Source organism: Bufo gargarizans, chromosome 6 (assembly GCF_014858855.1).
Source record: "Bufo gargarizans isolate SCDJY-AF-19 chromosome 6, ASM1485885v1, whole genome shotgun sequence".
In the NCBI taxonomy this organism is placed as follows: domain Eukaryota; kingdom Metazoa; phylum Chordata; class Amphibia; order Anura; family Bufonidae; genus Bufo; species Bufo gargarizans.
The window spans coordinates 115122895-115145308 of record NC_058085.1 but is presented as its reverse complement, the minus strand read 5'-3'; the positions used below and the strand labels follow the sequence as shown (position 1 = coordinate 115145308).

The 22414-nt window shown below is 43.3% G+C and overlaps 2 protein-coding genes across 4 annotated transcripts in view; one reads left to right on the top strand and one right to left on the bottom strand.

The window, feature by feature from the left end:
* Positions 1 to 3015: 3015 nt before the first annotated feature.
* Positions 3016 to 14637, bottom strand: CBX1 (chromobox 1). The gene is made up of 5 exons (XM_044300201.1): positions 14410 to 14637; positions 8353 to 8519; positions 6997 to 7171; positions 4524 to 4618; positions 3016 to 4364 (listed from the first exon to the last, which is right to left on the bottom strand). The coding sequence occupies exons 2-5, from the start codon at positions 8460 to 8462 to the stop codon at positions 4220 to 4222; spliced, it is 525 nt and encodes a 174-aa protein (XP_044156136.1). The 5' UTR covers positions 8463 to 8519; positions 14410 to 14637; the 3' UTR covers positions 3016 to 4219.
* A 93-nt stretch (positions 14638 to 14730) lies between these two features.
* SNX11 (sorting nexin 11) overlaps positions 14731 to 22414 on the top strand; it is a 77762-nt gene continuing 70078 nt past the window's right edge. Inside the window, exons 1-2 of one of the 3 annotated variants that reach the window (XM_044300200.1) lie at positions 14731 to 14936; positions 17761 to 17804. In XM_044300200.1, coding sequence (XP_044156135.1) covers positions 17778 to 17804 — 27 coding nt within the window. In that variant the 5' untranslated portion in view covers positions 14731 to 14936; positions 17761 to 17777. Of the gene's footprint in view, positions 14937 to 14960; positions 15054 to 17760; positions 17805 to 22414 lie in introns of those variants that run through there. The other 2 variants (XM_044300198.1, XM_044300199.1) reach the window with 2 other exon arrangements.

Sequence of the window (22414 nt, the reverse complement as noted above, 5' to 3'; positions counted from 1 at the left end):
TGTATGATTATAAAGAGACTTAATATGTGATGGCTTATAAGCATAGAAAACAAACAAACCCTATAGCTTAGTGGTATAGTGATTTACCATGCATGTTGAGATATTAGGTTTAAATCCCAGAAGAGGAGTAAGTTTTCTTTATTTTTCTATTATTCTAAGTATATAATAATAAAGGCCTTGCTATATTGAGAAGTTTTTTTCTTTCTAAAAACCTATTACTGTTTTTTTAATAGACAATATATGATCACAAAAAAAACATTCTTACTAAGGACAGACTTTTTCTTATGTGATGAATGTGGAAGAAGAAAAAAAAAAGTTGATGTCTCGCTCAGGATTCAAACCTGGGATCCCTACATGCAAAATCAATTACTTAACCACCAAGCTATATTATCACCACATGAGGGTGCATTCGCACGACCAATTTTGCGGAATGGGTGAGGACTCAAAATTTATTTCAATAGGGCTGCAATAGATGCGGTCAGCACACTGTGTGCTGTCCGTGGCTGTAGTTTTGATTGGCAGCACTGCAAAAAAGATAGAGCATGTCCTATTCTTGTCTGCAATCGCGGGCAAGAATAGGCATTTCTCTCATAGGGCTGGCTACATTCACACAGCCGGTATCCATGATTTGCGGACCACAAAACATATACAGTCATGTGAATTTAGCCTAAAGGTGTATGTTTTTCTCATGCTTATAAGCGAACATATATTATTGGTGTCTGGTGAAGCTATAGTACATAGAGTATACTAAAGGTAGATGCTAGGACACAGCTCTGCCCTCAGCCTGATGGCTAGTCCTGTCAATCAATGAGAGGGGGGAGTGTGCAAAGCACAGGGGGTGTTACATAGCAGTGCTCAAATGATTCAGCTCCACCTCCTGGTGCTCAAAATTCTCATTTGCATATGAATAAAACACATATCACTGTAGCTGTTTATTATACAGATAAAAGTAAGGTATAGTTTTAATCAGCATGATTAGCCCTACCAGGCAGTATGTCTAGTCTAATAGGGTTGATCCTGGTGATACCAGACTACCTTTTTGGGCTGGCCTATAACTGCATATTACTAATTTGCTTTCCTGTTTATTCATTATGTTTAGTAGCTTCAATTCTGATTTGTGAAGAAAGCAGCTAAGTTACAGGAAGTAAAGGCATGTGTGATCTGCATGGAGGGTCTGTAACATTTCCTTCTGACCAAGTGAATTAAAGGATTGGATTAGCTGTACCAACAGAAACTGATACTCTGACTGGAGAGCAGGTGGCAGGATTTCCCCATAGTTACAGCTGTTAGCAGAAAGCATGTGATCTAAATGTGTCCTTTAATATGCTAGGTTTTCTCAGAACTACAGCCGAGCCAATTTAAAACCTTTTTTTTTTTTTCACTTTCTAGATATTACTTGTCCTCCACTATGTAGTTGATGGGTAAGTGTCAACACAGGTTCTATTGTGGAAAGCAGATTAAATTTATAATTACAAAACCGCAAGATGGGTACACAAAAAAAAAAACAGACCTGGACAACATAATGCAATTGAGCTGAGACTGACAGTATAAACCAATAGTAGGAAATAGAGAAATTACTTCAGAGGCGCTCAGTGAACACTACGTGTAGCAGCAGCGGTATCGCGGCAGAACCACAACGTCTGCCGCACGGAAAAAGGCAATGTATTGTATTGAATACTACGATACTGCGCTTTGGGACAAATTAAGATTAATATTTGTGTACAGGTTTCACAGATGAGCTCTATCTAGCACATGGATGTATATCAGTGTACAAGTATTTAGCTGGCTTAACCAGTATACCTGCAATGAAGGTTCCTATTAGTGCGCTGATAATTCTGCTCCTGCTTCCGTACTTGGTGTGGAAGTTTTCCTTTTCTGCAGTTAGTCCTTCTTGATGCTGGAGTTCAGGATCAGTCCAGGTATTGTGTAGCTTGGCGTGCTGCCTCGCGCCCCAGCCGCTCTGCTGCAGCAGGTGGAGGTGTACACAGGAGGTGATTAGCGCTCGCTCGGAGCTGTGAGTGACGTCACTGCAGCGGTCATCAATGACCACCGGTGCCAGGTGTCTCTTCTCCCAAGAAGAAGGGAGAAGAGATACCTGGCACCGGTGGTCATTGATGACCGGAGCTGTGAGTGACATCACTGCAGCGAGCGAGCACTAATCACCTCCTGTGTACACCTCCACCTGCTGCAGCATCGCGCCACCGGCCGGGGCGCGAGGAAGCACGCCAAGCTACACAATACCTGGACTGATCCTGAACTCCAGCATCGAGAAGGACTAACTGCAGAAAAGGAAAACTTCCACACCAAGTACGGAAGCAGGAGCAGAATTATCAGCGCACTAATAGGAACCTTCATTGCAGGTATACTGGTTAAGCCAGCTAAATACTTGTACACTGATGTATTCAATACAATACATAAACTAATAGTACTTGGTCAATGATCACACAACCAAGGTGGTACACCCTTAAATTAGGGTTCCTTCTCTCTTTACTGTGATGCTGGATCTAAACCTCGAGCATGGTAACAGTCATACAAATGCTGGATAACCTGCAATATGTAATCCCAAGCTTTTTCAACTTGTAGCCATAGTTCATCCGAGGTGATTGCATGGGAGATCCATTGCCCCACCCATACTTGATAGTGGAGAGATCTGGCAACCTAGCTGGCCAGGGTAACTGCTAGATAGCCTGAAGAGCACGTTGTGTAGTACACATTATCTTATAGGAACATAATGTCTTCCAAGTCAAAAAATAAATAAAAGGCATTAGGACTTTTTCCACAATGTCCATAGATACCCTGAAGGCTGGTCTATGTTCCCTCCACAAACACCAGCCAGGAACAACCATGACACCTGGTGTTGGTTCTGTTGGTCTCCAGCCCTCCTAAAAACTCTGATGGGCAAACAATAGTGTACAGTAATGAAACAGGTTCTGCTTTGGTACTAATGGTGGCTGCAAAGATGGAACACATTTGTACTGCTACTACAAATTCAACTAAAGCATAGCCTGGTAATACCAGTGGTATGAGATGAGTATTTTATAAATCTAAAAGTTTTATTAGGATGAGTGACAAAATGCTGTCTAAGATTTACTTTCCATATGATAAGTGTTCACAGATTCTAAAATACATGCTATTGTAGAAAGGAAAAAAAATAAAAACACAAACTACAAAGACATGTTTATACAATAAAACAGCAGGGAAGCTCCTATATAACCACTATCTTCATGACACCGGCTACCTAAGACTTCCTGCTTGAGAAGTTAAAAGAGAAAAGAAAATGAACAGCACCATTGCAAAGTAACTGCCTAAAAATTCACAATTTGCCAATACCATCCTTTGAAAATGGACCGCCGATCAAAACAGATGCAGGAACGCGTTAAGGTCCCCATCTATTAGGTAGCATGTCTGTCTTGTAGGGTCCTTGCAGCTGCCTGAACGGTGGCAAAGTTGATGCCCTCAGACAGCAGCCAAACACTGAACGGGTGACAGTAACACAATGCATCATCTCAGTCTTTTGGTGACAGGTTCTCCTTTCTTTGTTCAGAGTAAAAAATTTTAAAAAAAATTTAACATTTTTCTTTTTGACGTTCTCCCCCACCCACCCAGAGTAAACCCATGTCTTTTTGACATCACTAATAGAGAGGAGCGTATTTCACGTTATGAAATTCGTTCACACTTTGTTTTGTGGTAAAAGCAGAATTGCGTTATGGATTCCGTTACCAGAGACCATAACGCAGTTCTATGAAAGAATGCCTTTAGAGGCATTCCGTCATAATAGAAGTCTATGGCTTGCATAACGGATCTGTCCCGTTTCCATTTTGCAGGAGAGGACTTAGGATCAGTAGAGGACTCCCCTGCATAAGGGAAACGGGACGGATCCGTTTTGCAGCCCATAGACTTCTATTATGAGGGAATCCATAACGCAATTCTGCTTTTAACAAATGAAGCGTGAACGAATTTTCAAATATGAAATTCGCTCATCTCTAATCACTAATAGCCAAACAATACATGCTACTTAGTAAAAATGTAGAGTTTGTAACACTAGTGGGGAAGATGAAGCGAGGGAGCAGGGGCATATAAGGGTGCAGTGTCTCCTAGGCTTTACATATAAAACACCTTTTTTTGGCTGCAAGAAAGACTGGATCCTGTAGCTGTCCTCCCACCCCCTCCCCTGTAGGACCCACCATCCACTGTTACTAAAAACAGCTTTATGCGGCCTTTAGTTCTTGTCATCCTTTTTATCATCATCCTCTGTTGGGTAGGAATGCCACGTCAGCCGTTCCTCATAGAATGAAATCACCACTTGGGGACACTTCACATTGGCTTCCTTTGCTGGGACAAGATCCGCTTCATCTGAATTTTTCCTGTAGGGTTATACATGGAGAAAAATGACATTACCTCCTGTCTGTCACACTAAACACCTGGTGAGTCGATGATTATGACTGGATTTCATAAGCAGAAATTTCCTAATATACAGTAATTATCGGAAATACCAAGGTCCAGACAGCACAGACACTACTTACCATTTCATTAAGAACATTAACTCTCCACTTGAGTCTGTGGCTCCAATAATCCTTTCTGGATCTAAACCTCGAGCAAATCCACGAGGCTTCTCAACCTGGAGGAGGGAAGAGGAAATAGTGTTAACCAATGTAAAATAATTATACAAAAAAAAAACAAACATGCCAACATTCACTGCACTGAAAAAAAACATGCCAACATTCACTGCACTGAAGAAAATTAGTGTCACTGGGCTCGGCGCATGCCTAGTGACACTATTGAGGCTGTTGCCCTCTGGAACGGAGAATCCTGCAGGCGCAGGCACTCACCGATACTGCGCCTGCGCGGGATTTCGGAGGACAAGAGAGGAGGAAGGGAGGGCCGGTGCAATGAATAAAATAAATGACGTAATGGGGAGGGGGCGGCGCCGTAGGCCAAGAGAGGAGGAAGCACGATGGTGCAATGAATAAAATAAATGACGTAATGGGGAGGGGGCGGCGCCGTAGGCCAAGAGAGGAGGAAGCACGATGGTGCAATGAATAAAATAAATGACGTAATGGGGAGGGGGCGGCGCCGTTCGGCGAGTATGTGGGAGGACATTTATTTCTTAGGAGGCGTGCTGGGCTTGGAAGAAAGGCGGGCTGGGCACTGCAGGGGGGCGTTACTGGGCACTAGAGCAGAGTAATAACGCCCCTCTGGGCACCTTGGAACCTCATTTGCAGATCAGACAAATCGCTTTTTTATAAGAATGAAAAGTTGAATAAAAGAAAGAAGACACATGTAAGTAAGAAGGTACTTTATTGCACATTGCTATGTAAACTGTTTTATATGGTCAAAATAGGTGACAGATTCCCTTTAATTGATCGTCGGTTGCTAATGGCCATGCGGTATCCGCTACAAGGAATCATACACTAAGGGCTCATGCACACAACAGCATTGTGTTTTGCGATCCGCAATTTGCATAAAAGAACAGCCTTAATGGAAATGCCTATACGGAGTACTGTCCGAATCTTTTGTGGCCCCACTGAAGTGAACGGGTCCGCATCCGAAGCGCAAGAAAATGCGGCTCAGATGCATGAGCCCTAGCGGTAAGAGCAGACTTTACACACAAGGCCAAACTCTACAAATATGATAACAGCCTGATTTTGCCTGTAAAACTGAAGTATTATCTTCAGAATGACGTGGTCATTGGCATGTGGGCAGGGTTTCAGCTGTGTTTGGCACCCAGACTTTAAGGGGGCATTTACACGACTATCAGCTTTGCAGTGCAGAAATTGCGGATCCACAAATCACTGATACCAGCCATCTGTTAGGGCTCTTTCACACTTGCGTTGTCCGGATTCGCCGTGTACTCAATTTGCCGGAATTACACGCCGGATCTGGAAAAACGCAAGTGAACTGAAAGCATTTGAAGACTGATCCGTCTTCAAAATGGGTTCAGTGTTACTATGGCAGCCAGGACGCTATTAAAGTCCTGGTTGCCATAGTAGTAGTGGGGAGCAGTATACTTACTGCCCGTGCGCGCCAGAATGATGTCAGAGCGCCCCATGCGCATGGATGACGTAAAACATGCGATCACGTCATCCATGCGCATGGGGCGCCCTGACGTCACTCTGAAGCGCCCTGGGAGCCGCACGGACGGCAAGTATACTGCTCCCCCGCTCCCCACTACACTTTACCATGGCAAACAGGACTTTAGCGTCCTGGAAGCCATGGTAACTATTCAGAAAAAGCTAAACGTCGGATCCGGTAATGCACCGAAACGACGTTTAGCTTAAGGCCGGATCCGGATTAATGCCTTTCAATGGGCATTAATTCCGGATCCGGCCTTGCAGCAAGCGTTCAGGATTTTTGGCCGGAGCAAAAAGCGCAGCATGCTGCGGTATTTTCTCTGGCCAAAAAACGTTCCGGTCCTGAACTGAGAACGGATTTCTCTCCATTCAGAATGCATGGGGATAATCCTGATCAGGATTTTTCCGGCATAGAGCCCCGACGACGGAACTCTATGCCGGAAGAAAAGAACGCAGGTGTAAAAGAGCCCTTAGTTGTTCCTCAGGCAGTGGGTGGAGGATAGCTGCTATGATGTCTCCATACACTGCACATGGAAAATACAGGTGATTTTGCTCCCCAAATCTCCTCATTCACCATACAGGAGATCATTACCTGTTGTAGCCTCCAACTTGCACGGCAACTCCCTTCTCCTTTCCATAGACTTCTAGGAGGAGCTGCAATGTCACCCTTTAGGCTGGGGAGACACATTGCGGTTTCTGTTGCGTTTCACCTGCATAAATGGTGCAGGCAACACACAACTATGGCAAGAACATACACAACGTTTGCTGTGACTTATCCGCAACATGTAAACCTAGCCTAAATGTTAGTTTAGGAGGGGGTAGAGAATAGGCTAAGTGGAGATAGAAGCATTTTTCACTCAACTGTTTTTTCCTGTACTGTTGATTTTGCTTGTTGAAAGGTTAGTGACCATTTAAATATTCTTACCTCATCTTTCTTTTTTTTGGGCTTACTCTCTTCACCCACAAGTTCATTGTCAGAATCTGCTTTGCGTTTTCCATCCGATCTGTCGGACTCGTGTGCAGATTTCTGTGACTGTAGGAACTCTGCAATCAGATCAGGACAGTCCAGGTTCTCTTCTGGCTCCCAAGTGTTGTCCTCACTGCAAACATCAGATGAGTTCAGATGTGTACACATTTAGAATGCTAAGCACCTGCCCCCTTTTATTTCATTCAACCGGCCATAGTGTTTTGCGGATCCGCAAAACACAGACAACGGCCGAGTGTGTTCCACAATTTGCAGACCTCAAATGTCCGAATGCGGACAAGAATAGAGCATGCTCTATCCTTTCCGCAGAACAGAACCACAGATGCCAACAGCACGCGGTGTTCTGTCCGCATTTTTTGTGGCCCTACTGGCATGAATGGGTTCACAGTCGTTCTGCAAAATTGTGGAACGGGTGAAGGCCTGTTAATACTGCCGTCTAAATGGGCCCTTATTATGTTCTTTAGTATCTTGCACCTGGGAAGCCTCTTATAAGGCCTAGTTCACATGCAAGTGTTTTGGTCAGTGATTTCCATCTTTGATTGTGAGCCAAAACCAAGAGTGGAGGCTACTCATAGATAAGGTATAATGGAAAGATTTGCTCATGTTCTGTGTTTTTGACCTGCACCTGGTTTTGGCTTGCAATCACTCATGGAAATCAATGATCACTCACTTTGTGAAATAGGTCTAACAGTGGGGCCTGCATGGATCTAGTGTTTAACCTTTTCAGTGAATCAGGCGCAGTTTGTGTGATGGCCGCAGATTGACTGACCCGAGTTTTGGTATCACAGTGGTCTATTGTGCTGCGAGTTCCAGCCCGACCACAGGTCTAGTGTACTCACAGCATCATGTTAATATGGGACAGTAGACCAGTGGTCAGGTTGGAACTCCCAGCACCACAGATCACGATGATACAGTGAGTTCAGGCCTGTCCAGGAAATACCACCATCACACGGTGCTTCACAGAGAGAAAATGTTTGTCTGAAGCTGGTTAAAGAGGGTGTTTTCCTTTCACTGAAGCACTGTCTATAGTTTTTAATCAGAAAATCCAAATTGTAGGTGGAAGTTAAGAAAAAAATAAGTTCCCATTTAACCCTTTCATTACCAGGTGTTGGCAACACATGCAAACCTTTCACCTACACCCTGATTTCTCATTAGCAACAGACAGCAAACAGAAAAAATGACAAAGAGGCATCTTACAGTCTGTTTCGAGGGAGAATCTGACAAATATTGTCATGCGCAAATCCCTTGAAGTCTAAACCCTGACTTTTAACGACCACGTTCCATAACCATACTTACTCAGAGAATCCTTTCCATTTCAGGAGATATTCAATCTTTCCTTTAACCACCCTCCTGTCTAGAACCTTTTCCACCACGTATTCTTCCTCCTCTTCATCAACTTCTTCCATCTTTTTTTTGTTTTGCTTTTTTCCCACAGAAGCTGCCAGCTTTTCGGTTTGCTGGATCTGAAGGGGGCAGAGACAAAAAAAATTAAAATAATAATCAGACCTCAACATGCTATACAAAGACATTAGTAATGCTAAAGAAAAGCAAAAATAAAAACATGTGCACTGTAATGAGTTAATCCCCAACCTCATCAAATAGGTTTTCTGAAAGTAAAATACTGATGACCTATTCTCAGAACAGGTCATCAATATCAGATTAGTGGAAGTCTGACTCCCAGCAGCCCCACCGACTGATCAACTGATTCAGGAGGCCATGGTCCTCCAGTGAGTGCTGCGGCCTCCTCGCAGCTTACCAAGCACAGAGACCTACACTTTATAGCGGCTGTGCTTGATATTGCAGCCCAGGCCTATTCACTTGAATGGGATTAAGCTTAAAATAGGTCATGTGACGTCACTGACCTAAGACCAGGCTGGGGCACTCACTGGAGCATCACTCCCCTTTAAAACAGCGGATCGATGGGGGATATTGATGAACTGTCCGTCCTATGGAGAGGTCATCAATATTCTTTTCCCAGAACATGGGAATAGAGAGCAGTTTCAAAGAGCGTCTCTGCTGTGGAGGGCCTGTCCTGAATTACAGGGAACCCACTGATTCTCCTGCGAAGGTGATGTAGGTAAATTGAGCTCTTAGGCTTCCTGCACACTGGTGCAAGCTGTCTTGCAGAAATTCCTCATAAAATACCCAAAAAAATTGCATGTGTTACTTGCAATTATTGGTGCGGATTTGATACCGTTTTGGTGCAGATCTTCCTCTTCCATTGAAAAGGACAAAAAAAGAACGAAAAAGCAAAGTGTACACGGGATTTGTCTAATCTCATACACTCTGCTAGTACTGCATTACGCGGCGGCTTTTCCTCACGAGAATCTGTGTGGAAAAAATGCACCTAATCTGCAACATGTGCAGGCAGCCTTAGGGTGACAGATTTGCATTCATATGAACAGGACTTGCAAAATTCCAATTGCTTGATACAGAAAAAAAAATTCATTCAGATGTGTGGAACCAGTCCTGAACAGATTGATGCCTAAATGAAAGTTCAACTTGGATCTGGACATAAATCAGCATAGAAGATTGTTCACGAGAGGTCAGAGAGGGCCTGAATGATGAACCATCAAACGGCTAAACTGACGGATTTAACACATACATCATTCTGGATATGGATATGTATTGTATGGTTTGACTGCAGAAGCCAAACTATACTAATTTTTTGTGTAATTGTATTACATAAATGTGGGGCTTCTTTTCCACCCCCCTCCCCACCAAAAAAATAATAAAAAAAAAATTGCACCAATAGTGTGCACAGCCTTTAAAGGATTTTTAATCTTACATCATTTGACTAATTGTGGCCTAAAAACTTTTTTCCATAGAGCTTTACTATTAATTAAACAGTTTGTATTCCGCAGCCAGCTTTTCCCGTATACTGCACCTTCATGAAATCATGACTGCCATATACTGCTTAATCCACTACTTCACTGGGGGATCCCCATTGACTGTAATGAGGTCCGGCAGTGATCCAGCTGCTTTCTGGCCTGACAAAAAATGTTGCATGCAGTTACAGTTTTTTCGTCCGGCCAACAGTGGCCAATTGTGACGGATCAGGCAATCGGAAATGTGAACAAGGCCTCAGAGGAACGGTCTTGATCTGTAGCTTTTATCTCTGCACTCCTGAGAAGCTGAATTCTTATTAATGTGATTAGAATTCACTTCAAAGGAAGTTTATGGGCTCTCAGGAATGCAGAGAACATGACCATATCTCAGGACGCAAGTGGAACAGGTCACTGCTGCAGCCAGCTATTGTAGTCAATGCACACCAGGTAGATGAACAGCAAGCCGGGGACCAGGTTAGTATGATCACCACAGTGGGTCGGCCACCCTGAGGTCTCATATAACGCTGGATAACCCATTCAATACAAGATTAATGTTTCTATTTAGCAAGTCCAAGGTGAAATCCCAGTTATATGGAGCAGCACGGCTGAGGGCAAGTTCACATCACCAAACATATTTCCATTATAGGAGCAGAACAGCAAAAATACCAGAAGCGCCGGATTCAGCACATACCTGAACCGAGCAGAGCTGCACAGACTCCACTGACCACAATGGAGTCCATTCAGTTCCCGTTCATGAACATTATTTTCACCAGACAGAAAAAAAAAAAAGTCCAGTCTTTTTGACTGAATCCCCGAACTGAGCCTCCAACACAGATGTGAACAAGCCTTTAGAGATAAGTTTTCTGGGAAAATGCTATGAATGACTCCCTAATTCATTACATGTTAGAGATGTTATGGCTGTATTACACTGGCCGATAATCGCTAACAAGCATATTTGCATGAACGCTCGTTAGCAATCATATTGCAGTGTAATACTGCAAACGCTCGTTCATTGGGCAATTTGGATTTTTAAGCATGCTTAAAAAAATCTGCACTTGCCAGCGGCAGATCGTACTGTGTAATATTGCTCTGCCGCTGGCATACCACTACACAGCATGGGGACGAATGATGAAATTAATGATCGCTCCTCCCCATGTTGTGAATGAGATCGCTGCATGTAATAACAGTGGTCTCCTCACTAGCGATTGCTGGGAGGAAACGCTTCCATCCCAGCAATCGCTTGCTGATCTGGCTAATACAGGTTGGTTTCTGCATGATAAAGAATCAGCAGCTCTATTTACCTCCTCATTATCTAGATTTCAGGAATGTGTAAATGAGGTAAATCCGAGGTGTACCGACACGGTGTGCACTTTATCTTAATGCGTGCGTATCAGAGGCAGTGATGGCCTTATTTCTGTAATATATGCATTTATATCATTTAGAAAATGGTCATTGTTTTGGTATAAATAAAAAAAGAGCACTTTTGAAATTCAAGCTGGTATTTCATTTTTGCAGTGTGCATCAGATTATATAGGTATATATTACTTTTTCTTGCAACTGTGTGTATGTGAACCCTTTGGAATGATATGGATTTCTGCCCAGATTGGTCATAAAATGTGATCTGATCTTCATCTAAGTCACAACAATAGACAATCACAGTCTGCTTAAACTAATAACACACAAAGAATTAAATGTTACCATGTTTTTATTGAACACACCATGTAAACATTCACAGTGCAGGTGGAAAAAGTATGTGAACCCTTGGATTTAGTAACTGGTTGAACCTCCTTTGGCAGCAATAACTTCAACCAAACGTTTCCTGTAGTTGCAGATCAGACGTGCACAACGGTCAGGAGTAATTCTTGACCATTCCTCTTTACAGAACTGTTTCAGTTCAGCAATATTCTTGGGATGTCTGGTGTGAATCGCTTTCTTGAGGTCATGCCACAGCATCTCAATCGGTTTGAGGTCAGGACTCTGAATGGGCCACTCCAGAAGGCGTATTTTCTTCTGTTTAAGCCATTCTGTTGATTTACTTCTATGCTTTGGGTCGTTGTCCTGTTGCAACACCCATGTTCTGTTGAGCTTCAGCTGGTGGACAGATGGCCTTAAATTCCCCTGCAAAATGTCTTGATAAACTTGGGAATTCATTTTTCCTTCGATGATAGCAATCCGTCCAGGCCCTGACGCAGCAAAGCAGCCCCAAACCATGATACCCCCACCACCATACTTCACAGTTGGGATGAGGTTTTGATGTTGGTGTGCTGTGCCTCTCTTTCTCCACACATAGTGTTGTGTGTTTCTTCCAAACAACTCAACTTTGGTTTTATCTGTCCACAGACTATTTTGCCAGTACTGCTGTGGAACATCCAGGGGCTCTTGTGCAAACTGTAAACGTGCAGCAATGGTTTTTTTTTTTTGGACAGCAGTGGCTTCCTCCCACGAAACCCATTCTTGTTTAGTGTTTTACTTATCGTAGATTCGCTAACAGGGATGTTAGCAAATGCCAGAGACTTTTGTAAGTCTTTAGCTGACACTCTAGGATTCTTCTTCACCTCATTGAGCAGTCTGCGCTGTGCTCTTGCATTCATCTTTACAGGACGGCCACTCCTAGGGAGAGTAGCAGCAGTGCTGAACTTTCTCCATTTATAGACAATTTGTCTTACTGTGGACTGATGAACAACAAGGCTTTTGGAGATACTTTTATAACCCTTTCCAGCTTTATGCAAGTCAACAATTCTTAATGATAGGTCGTCTGAGAGCTCTTTTGTGCGAGGCATCATTCACATCAGGCAATGCTTCTTGTGAAAAGCAAACCCAGAACTGGTGTGTGTTTTTTATAGGGCAGGACAGCTGTAACCAACACCTCCAATCTCATCTCATTGATTGGACTCCAGTTGGCTGACACCTCACTCCAATTAGCTCTTGGAGATGTCATTAGTCTAGGGGTTCACATACTTTTTCCACCTGCACTGTGAATGTTTACATGGTGTTCAATAAAAACATGGTAACATGTAATTCTTTGTGTGTTATTAGTTTAAGCAGACTGTGATTGTCTATTGTTGTGACTTAGATGAAGATCAGATCACATTTTATGACCAATTTGTGCAAAAATCCATATTATTCCAAAGGGTTCACATACTTTTTATTGCAACTGTAGATATATATATATATATATATATATATATACACACACACACACACACACACAAGATGGAGAAATCCTGATCCTTGAAGAACTATTCTAACTATTAGAAAAAATAATTTTTTATTCCGTAATGAAAAAATGCCCCCAAAAGGTGTCCATAGCCAAGCGCTATTCCCATCTCAGACATCGCTAGGATATGCCCCCAATGTCTGATAGGTGCGGGTCCAACCTCTGTCTAAAAAAAAAAAAAACACACAACTGGGGTTTCTACACTTTTTGGGTCATAGTAAGCCCACCCATAGTCACAGAAAAGTCCCTGCACATGATGCATCATCCAGCCTGGGCCCCTGTGAGAAATCTGATGCACGTTACTAAGTCTGTTGCAGGCTTTGGAGAACTCCTTCCATAAGGTGGTGCTGACGGAGAGCTCTCGATAATGACTACTACCGCTCACACCAAGGCATTCTGCGCAGCCCGGGGATAATGTACAGAACCACAGACGGGGCTAGGTCTGTGGTGGCTAACCTCCAGCTGTTTAGAAACTACAATTCCCAGCATGCTTTATTCATTTTTATGAGGATTCTGAGAAGAGCAGAGCAACAATGCATGCTAGGAGTTGTAGTTTCACAACAGCTGGAGGTTAGCCACCACTGGGCTAAGTGAAGACTCAACTCTCATATGCCCAGTGGAGACTGGAACGTTCATCTGTATATACAGCGCACACGTTTTTCAAGGGACTGATCAGCCGTGCCATCGACTCTGCCGTATAAGGTCACTAGGCACATTACTTATATTGGCAATATCCTCAGCGGTTTTGCATACAGTTACCACAGAGCGCCAGCCATGCAAAGCTCAGCCCTATGGGTGAATTCTCAAAGGGCAGATTTGTCTGATTAGGGCACCCCATTCAGCAGTTAATCTGCTGCGTGTGAATAAGCCCTATTACATGTAACCGCACTTACCGCTATTAGGAGGTACATGACGTCCACTCAGAGGGGCAGATGGGATCCATGCCCACCTGAGAGCCCATGATTCTACCCTGCGCTTGCATCACTGCAGCCACTTGTTGCCCCAACTGCAAAAACCTTGCCCTGGACCTGCATGGCAGGCAGAGATGGGCAAGTGCCCTTGCCCAAATAGTGCTCAGCTTTATCATACACAGGGCACTATTCACCCTGGTACAGTGGTGCCACCTCAGCACCCTCACGGCTCCAGTGAGATGGTACTGCACCCAAACAAGGAAAGAAGCTGGCAAACTTTGCCCACTGTGTATGAATGGCACTCCCCCAGGTTACCCAACCACCACACAAACTAAGGGGTCCTGCCCACCCCTTACTGTGCTCAGACCCCGGGGGCAGCGGCGGCTGAACATCTCACCAGTGTAGGAGTCGGGCGGGAGTGCGGCGGGTCGCTGCCCGGGCTCTCAGGCCTGTCGCTAGAAAAAGCCTCCAGTGGTGCGGAAATGTGACCCAACGGACAAAGAAACCGTTACTAGCGCGCTGCACTGCCTCCAGCCGCTCTCCCGCTTCACGTGATCCGGTTCGGTTCTGGGAATGTGGCGCGTCTAAACAAAAGGATCTGCTCTGCCGCCACCGAGAAGCAGCACTGCGCATGCGCCGCGCCCCGAGTAACACGGGAGTTGTAGTCCAGCTTCAGTAGCATGTACCTAACTGATGGCTACCGCGCACCGGAGCGGGACACTGGACTGGAGTAGGGCCAGTTGGAAAAAACATTTATGATGAAAAGAATGGAGAAGACGACACCTTGTTATTATGAGAATATTAATATATAGAAGAAAAGGTTGCTAGGCTGGAAACTACGTTTCCCAGGAGCCTCAGCCTGTGACCCGGAAGTTATCGGTGGAAGAAACAGCTGAGAGAAGAGCTCTGCAGTGCTATCGTCGTGTAAGATGTTTTCTATTTGTACTATTGTGAGGAGTGAGCACAGGAACGTGGTGTAAAGAGGTGATGTCCGTATGGAGCAGATATATCAGTGATATGGAGGAGCTGCGGTATTAGGAGGTGATATATCAGTGATATGGAGGAGCTGCGGTATTAGGAGGAGATATATCAGTGATATAGAGGAGGTGCGGTATTAGGAGGTGATAGATCAGTGATATGGAGGAGCTGCGGTATTAGGAGGTGATATATCGGGGATATGGAGGAGGTGCGGTATTAGGAGGTGATATATCGGGGATATGGAGGAGCTGCGGTATTAGGAGGAGATATATCAGTGATATAGAGGAGGTGCGGTATTAGGAGGTGATATATCAGTGATATGGAGGAGATGCGGTATTAGGAGGTGATATATCAGTGATATAGAGGAGGTGCGGTATTAGGAGGAGATATATCAGTGATATGGAGGAGCTGCGGTATTAGGAGGAGATATATCAATGATATAGAGGAGCTGCGGTATTAGGAGGAGATATATCAGTGATATGGAGGAGATGCGGTATTAGGAGGTAATATATCAGTGATATGGAGGAGCTGCGGTATTAGGAGGAGATATATCAGTGATATAGAGGAGGTGCGGTATTAGGAGGAGATATATCAGTGATATGGAGGAGGTGCGGTATTAGGAGGTAATATATCAGTGATATGGAGGAGCTGCGGTATTAGGAGGAGATATATCAGTGATATAGAGGAGGTGCGGTATTAGGAGGAGATATATCAGTGATATGGAGGAGATGCGGTATTAGGAGGAGATATATCAGTGATATGGAGGAGGTGCGGTATTAGGAGGAGATATATCAGTGATATGGAGGAGGTGCGGTATTAGGAGGTGATATATCGGGGATATGGAGGAGGTGCGGTATTAGGAGGTGATATATCGGGGATATGGAGGAGGTGCGGTATTAGGAGGTGATATATCGGGGATATGGAGGAGGTGCGGTATTAGGAGGTGATATATCGGGGATATGGAGGAGGTGCAGTATTAGGAGGTGATATATCGGGGATATGGAGGAGGTGCGGTATTAGGAGGTGATATATCGGGGATATGGAGGAGCTGCGGTATTAGGAGGTGATATATCGGGGATATGGAGGAGGTGCGGTATTAGGAGGTGATATATCGGGGATATGGAGGAGCTGCGGTATTAGGAGGTGATATATCAGTGATATGGAGGAGGTGCGGTATTAGGAGGTGATATATCAGTGATATGGAGGAGGTGCGGTATTAGGAGGTGATATATCAGTGATATGGAGAAGGTGCGGTATTAGGAGGTGATATATCAATGATATGGAGGAGGTGCGGTATTAGGAGGAGATATATCAATGATATGGAGGAGGTGCAGTATTAGGAGGAGATATATCAATGATATGGAGGAGATGCGGTATTAGGAGGTAATATATCAGTGATATGGAGGAGCTGCGGTATTAGGAGGAGATATATCAGTGATATAGAGGAGGTGCGGTATTAGGAGGAGATATATCAGTGATATGGAGGAGGTGCGGTATTAGGAGGTAATATATCAGTGATATGGAGGAGCTGCGGTATTAGGAGGAGATATATCAGTGATATAGAGGAGGTGCGGTATTAGGAGGAGATATATCAGTGATATGGAGGAGCTGCGGTATTAGGAGGAGATATATCAGTGATATGGAGGAGCTGCGGTATTAGGAGGAGATATATCAGTGATATGGAGGAGGTGCGGTATTAGGAGGTGATATATCGGGGATATGGAGGAGGTGCGGTATTAGGAGGTGATATATCGGGGATATGGAGGAGGTGCGGTATTAGGAGGTGATATATATCGGGGATATGGAGGAGGTGCAGTATTAGGAGGTGATATATCGGGGATATGGAGGAGGTGCGGTATTAGGAGGTGATATATCGGGGATATGGAGGAGCTGCGGTATTAGGAGGTGATATATCGGGGATATGGAGGAGGTGCGGTATTAGGAGGTGATATATCGGGGATATGGAGGAGCTGCGGTATTAGGAGGTGATATATCAGTGATATGGAGGAGGTGCGGTATTAGGAGGTGATATATCAGTGATATGGAGGAGGTGCGGTATTAGGAGGTGATATATCAGTGATATGGAGAAGGTGCGGTATTAGGAGGTGATATATCAATGATATGGAGGAGGTGCGGTATTAGGAGGAGATATATCAATGATATGGAGGAGGTGCAGTATTAGGAGGAGATATATCAATGATATGGAGGAGGTGCGGTATTAGGAGGAGATATATCAATGATCTGGAGGAGGTGCAGTATTAGGAGGAGATATATCAATGATATGGAGGAGGTGCAGTATTAGGAGGAGATATATCAATGATATGGAGGAGGTGCGGTATTAGGAGGAGACATATCAATGTGATATGGAGGAGGTGCAGTATTAGGCCTCATGCACACGACCATATGTCTTTTGCGGTCCACAAAAAATGGATCCACAAAAAATATGGATGATGTCCGTGTGCATTCCGTATTTTGCGGAACGGAACAGCTGGCCCCTAATAGAACAGTACTATCGTTGTCCGTAATGCGGACAATAATAGGACATGTTCTATTTTTTTGCGGAACGGAAATACGGAAACGGAATGCAGACGGAGTAACTTCAGTTTTTTTTGTGGACCCATTGAAATGAACGGGCACAGAAAGAAAATACATTTGTGTGCATGAGCCCTTAGGTGATATAGAGGAGAGGTGGTATTAGGTGGTGATATATCAGTGACATATTAAGGTACATTATGTTTTAATTGTTATTTTGACTTTATTGTTATTACAGATGAAAACTCCTCTAGGATGTATCAGACTAACCTAGATGAGGAGGTAAGACAGGGGTTATATAAAGTGGGCAAGGAAAAGAACATTTCTTTTGGGGCACAGTGAATGCGGGTGATTTGTAGGAACTATAATGGTGGCCATATTAACTTTCTGAAAAATAATTACAATTAGAGCTTATGCAAACCGCTATCAATTTTACGGTCTGCAAACTGCGGATCCGCAAAACAGATACCGGCCATGTGCGTTCCGCATTTTGGGATCATTACATTCCGCCCTTTGTTAGAAATGCTTATTCTTGTGTGGACAAGAATAGGACATGGTCTTTGGTTTTCTTTTTTTTGCAGGGCCATGGAATGGAAATATGGATGCAGCAAGCACAAATTGAAATCACTGAGTCTGCATCCGATCCCCCCCCAAAAAAGTAGATTGGATTTTCACAGAAAATACAGTTGTGTAAATTAACCCTTAGCCAGATAAAGATTTACAGTGGCATGCAAAAGTTTGGACACCCCTGGTCGAAAATACTGTTTCTGTGAACAGTTAAGGAAGTTGAAGATGAAATGATCCCCAAAAGTCAGAAATTTAAAGATGACACATTCCCTTTGTATTTTAAGGAAAATCTATTTTTTACTTTTATCTTTTACATTTTCAAAATAACAAAAAAAAGAAAAGGGCCTGAAGAAAAACTTTGGGCATCCTGCATGGTTAGTACCATGTAGCACCCCTCTGGAAAGTATCACGCTTGTAAACGCTTTTTGTAGCCAGCCAAGAGTTTTTTACTTCTTGTTTTGGGGATGTTAATCTATTCTTCCTTGCAAAAGTCTTCCAGTTCTGTGAGATTACTGGGCCGTCTTGCATCCACTGCTCTTTCGAGGTCTATCCACAGATTTTCAATGATGTTCAGATCAGGGGACTGTGAGGGCCATGGTAAAACCTTCTGCTTGTTCCTTTTGAGGTGGTCTGTAGTGGATTTTAAGGTGTGTTTAGGATCATTATCCATTTTTAGAAGCCATCCTCTTCTCATCTTCAGCTTTTTTACAGTTTGTGTTATGCTTGCTTCTAGAATTTGCTGGATTTTCATTTAATGCATTCTTCCCTCTACCTGTGAAATGTTCCCCATGCCATTGGCTGTAAAATAACCCTAAAGCATGATTGATCCACCCCCATGCTTAAAGAGAATGTGTCATCAGGATCAGCCCTATTAAACCAAAAATACTGCTTGGTAGGGCTCATCTTGCTGATTAAAACAGTACCTGTCTTTTGTCTGTATGCTAAACAGCTGAAGAGATATCAGTGTCTTTATTTATATGCAAATTAACAAGTTTGAGCACTAGGAGATGGAGCTGAATTCTTTGAACCCTGCATTGTAACACTCCCTGCGTCTTATGGGGCGAAAAATACAGTACATCATTTTTTTTCTGTTATTTTTTTCTCTCTCTCATTTAACCCATATTAAAAGGCTATAATATAATTAATACTATATAATCATATAACAACAATAAAAGGCCTTACTATATTGAGAATAGTGGGGGTTTTTATGCTTCGAAACTTAAACTTATTCACAGGCACAATATATGATTATAAAGAAATCAGCAATATTTATTAGCTAAAAATATTATTCTCAATAAGGATAAGGTTAAAGCCTTTTATTATGGGTTAAAATGAAAGAAAAAAAATATCTGAAGAAAAAAATCCTGGAAGTCTCTCCTAAGATTCAAACCTGGAATCTCTACGTACAAAAAATGTACACTTAGGCCTCTTTCACACTTGCGTTGTCCGGATCCGGCGTGTACTCCACTTGCCGGAATTACACGCCGGATCCGGAAAAACGCAAGTGTACTGAAAGCATTTGAAGACGGATCCGTCTTCAAAATGCTTTCAGTGTTACTATGGCACCCAGGACGCTATTAAAGTCCTGGTTGCCATAGTAGGAGCGGGGAGCGGTATACTTACAGTCCGCGCGGCTCCCGGGGCGCTCCAGAGTGACGTCAGAGCGCCCCATGCGCATGGATGACATGCCATGCGATCACGTGATCCATGCGCTTGGGGCGCCCTGACGTCACTCTGGAGCGCCCCGGGAGCCGCACGGACGGTAAGTATGCTGCTCCCCCGCTCCCCGCTACACTTTACCATGGCTGCCAGGACTTTAGCGTCCCGGCAGCCATGGTAACCACTCTAAAAAAGCTAAACGTCGGATCCGGCAATGCGCCGAAACGACGTTTAGCTTAAGGCCGGATCCGGATCAATGCCTTTCAATAGGCATTCATTCCGGATCCGGCCTTGCGGCAAGTCTTCAGGATTTTTGGCCGGAGCAAAAAGCGCAGCATGCTGCGGTATTTTCTCCAGCCAAAAAACGTTCCGTTCCGGAACTGAAGACATCCTGATGCATCCTGAACGGATTTCACTCCATTCAGAATGCATGGGGATAATCCTGATCAGGATTCTTCTGGCATAGAGCCCCGATGACGGAACTCTATGCCGGAAGACAAGAACGCAGGTGTGAAAGAGCCCTTACCACAAAGCTACATAAGATACATGTTTTTTTTCTATACTTATAACCTAACACATATTAATAGTGTCTTTATAATCATACATTGTGTCTGTGAATACAGCAGTGATATGTAGATAAGCTTTCTGAGCAGATCTCAGTGTGGTGAATCTGTAGTGTATGGAATATATGATATGTAGATGCTAGCACACAGCTCTGCCCTCAGCATGTCTAGCCCTGCCAATCAAGGGGAGGGGGCGTGTGCAGAGCACAGGGGGTGTTGCAAAGCAGTGCTCAAAGGATTCAGCCTTGCTTCCTGGTGCTCAAACTTCTCATTTGCATATGAATAAAAAAAAGCAGATATCTCATCAGCTATTTAACGTACAAAAGAAAGGTATTGTTTTAATCAGCATGGTTTAATAGGGTTGATCATGGTGACAGAGCCTCTTTAATGGTTGGAGAGGTGTTAATTAATTTCTGTGCCCTTTTTTCTCCAAACATAGTTTTGCTCATTGTAGCTAAAGAGTTCAAATTTAACCTCAGTCCATAAAGACTTGTTTCCAAAATTGCATCAGGCTTGTTTAGATTAGATTAGTTCTTTTGCTAACTTCTGACTTTGAATTTTGTGGTGAGAATGCAGGAGAGGTTTTCTTCTCATGACTCTTCCAGGAAGGCCTTATTTGTGCGGGTGTTGGTGAACAATGTACTACAACTCCTGAGCAGATTTGCCTTTCGTACAATCCTACGATCAGCGGTGTCTGAAATTATTCTTGGTCTTCCAGACCTTCTCTTGACCTCCACTGTTCCTGTTAACTGCCATTTCTTAATCACATTTCGAACTGAGGAAATGGCAACCTGAAAAGGTATTGCTATCTTCTTATAGCCTTCTCCTGCTTTGTGAGCCTCAACCATTTTCATTTTTAGAGTGTAAGGCAGCTGCTTAGCAGAACCCATGGCTGCTGGTTTTTGGGACAAGGTTAGAGGAGTCTGGGTACTTATAATGCTTGGTAATTTGCATCACCTGGACTTTCCTAACGATGATTGTGAACAATCCTTAACCCTAACAGGCCTATTTAAGGTCTGAGACCTCAGTCAAAGTTATCTGAGCTCAAATCTCCTTGGGTTCCCATACTTTTGCAAGGTAGTATGATGATATTTGATTTCTGTTGTGGGATTTTTTTTTTAAGGACTCTTAAGGGACTATATACAGGAGTATGTGACTATAAATAATATAAGTGATAACCAGCATGGGTTTACCAAGGACATAAGTTGTCAGGACTAACCTGATTTGTTTTCATGAGGAGGTAAGTAGTAACTTGGACAGAGGGGCATCTGTGGATGTAGTGTTTCTGGATTTTGAAAAGGCTTTTGATACTGTCCCTCATAGACGTTTACTAGGTAAAGTAAGGTCTATAGGCTTGGAAAGTATAGTTTGTAATTGGATTGAAAACTGTCTGAAGGACCGTGTCCAGAGAGTTGTGGTCAATGATTCCTATTCTGAATGGTCCCAGGTTATGTGGTGTACCCCAAGTTTCAGTGCTAGGCCCTCTATTATTTAATTTATTTATTAATGATATTGAGGAAGGGATTAACGGCACCGTATCTATTTTTGCAGATGATACTAAGCTGTGTAGTACTGTACAGTGTTAGGGCAAAACCCCTACTTCTATGATCTGCTGGGGTCCAAATCAGATAAAAGTACAAGTATACTCGGGAGAGATAAATGACACAGGCTCAAGGTTGTATCAGAATGATCTCTCATCTTTATTGGGCGGATACAAAATATTTATACATAATTAATACAAAAATTTGATGCTTGCAAGTCAAGCATATTTAATTACCAAAAAACTTATCTCATCCTTCAGTTATTCATCCTAAAAAAGTATCTAGTACCAGTTGCACTCCCAGAACATCAGGCACACATAGTTCTGAGAACTAACAAGCAATAAACTTTGTTTGTCTCAAATACACATGGCTCAGCAATTCTCAATTCAGACCTAAAATTAACCAGCAAGTAAAATGGAACCTAGGATACAAAATGAAGGTGCAATCCCTCACAACAGTATATGGAAGATGTCCATAAATTACAAGCTGTCTTGAACACTTTGAGTGATTGGGCATCAACTTGGCAAATGAGGTTTAATGGGGAGAAATGTAAAGTTATGCA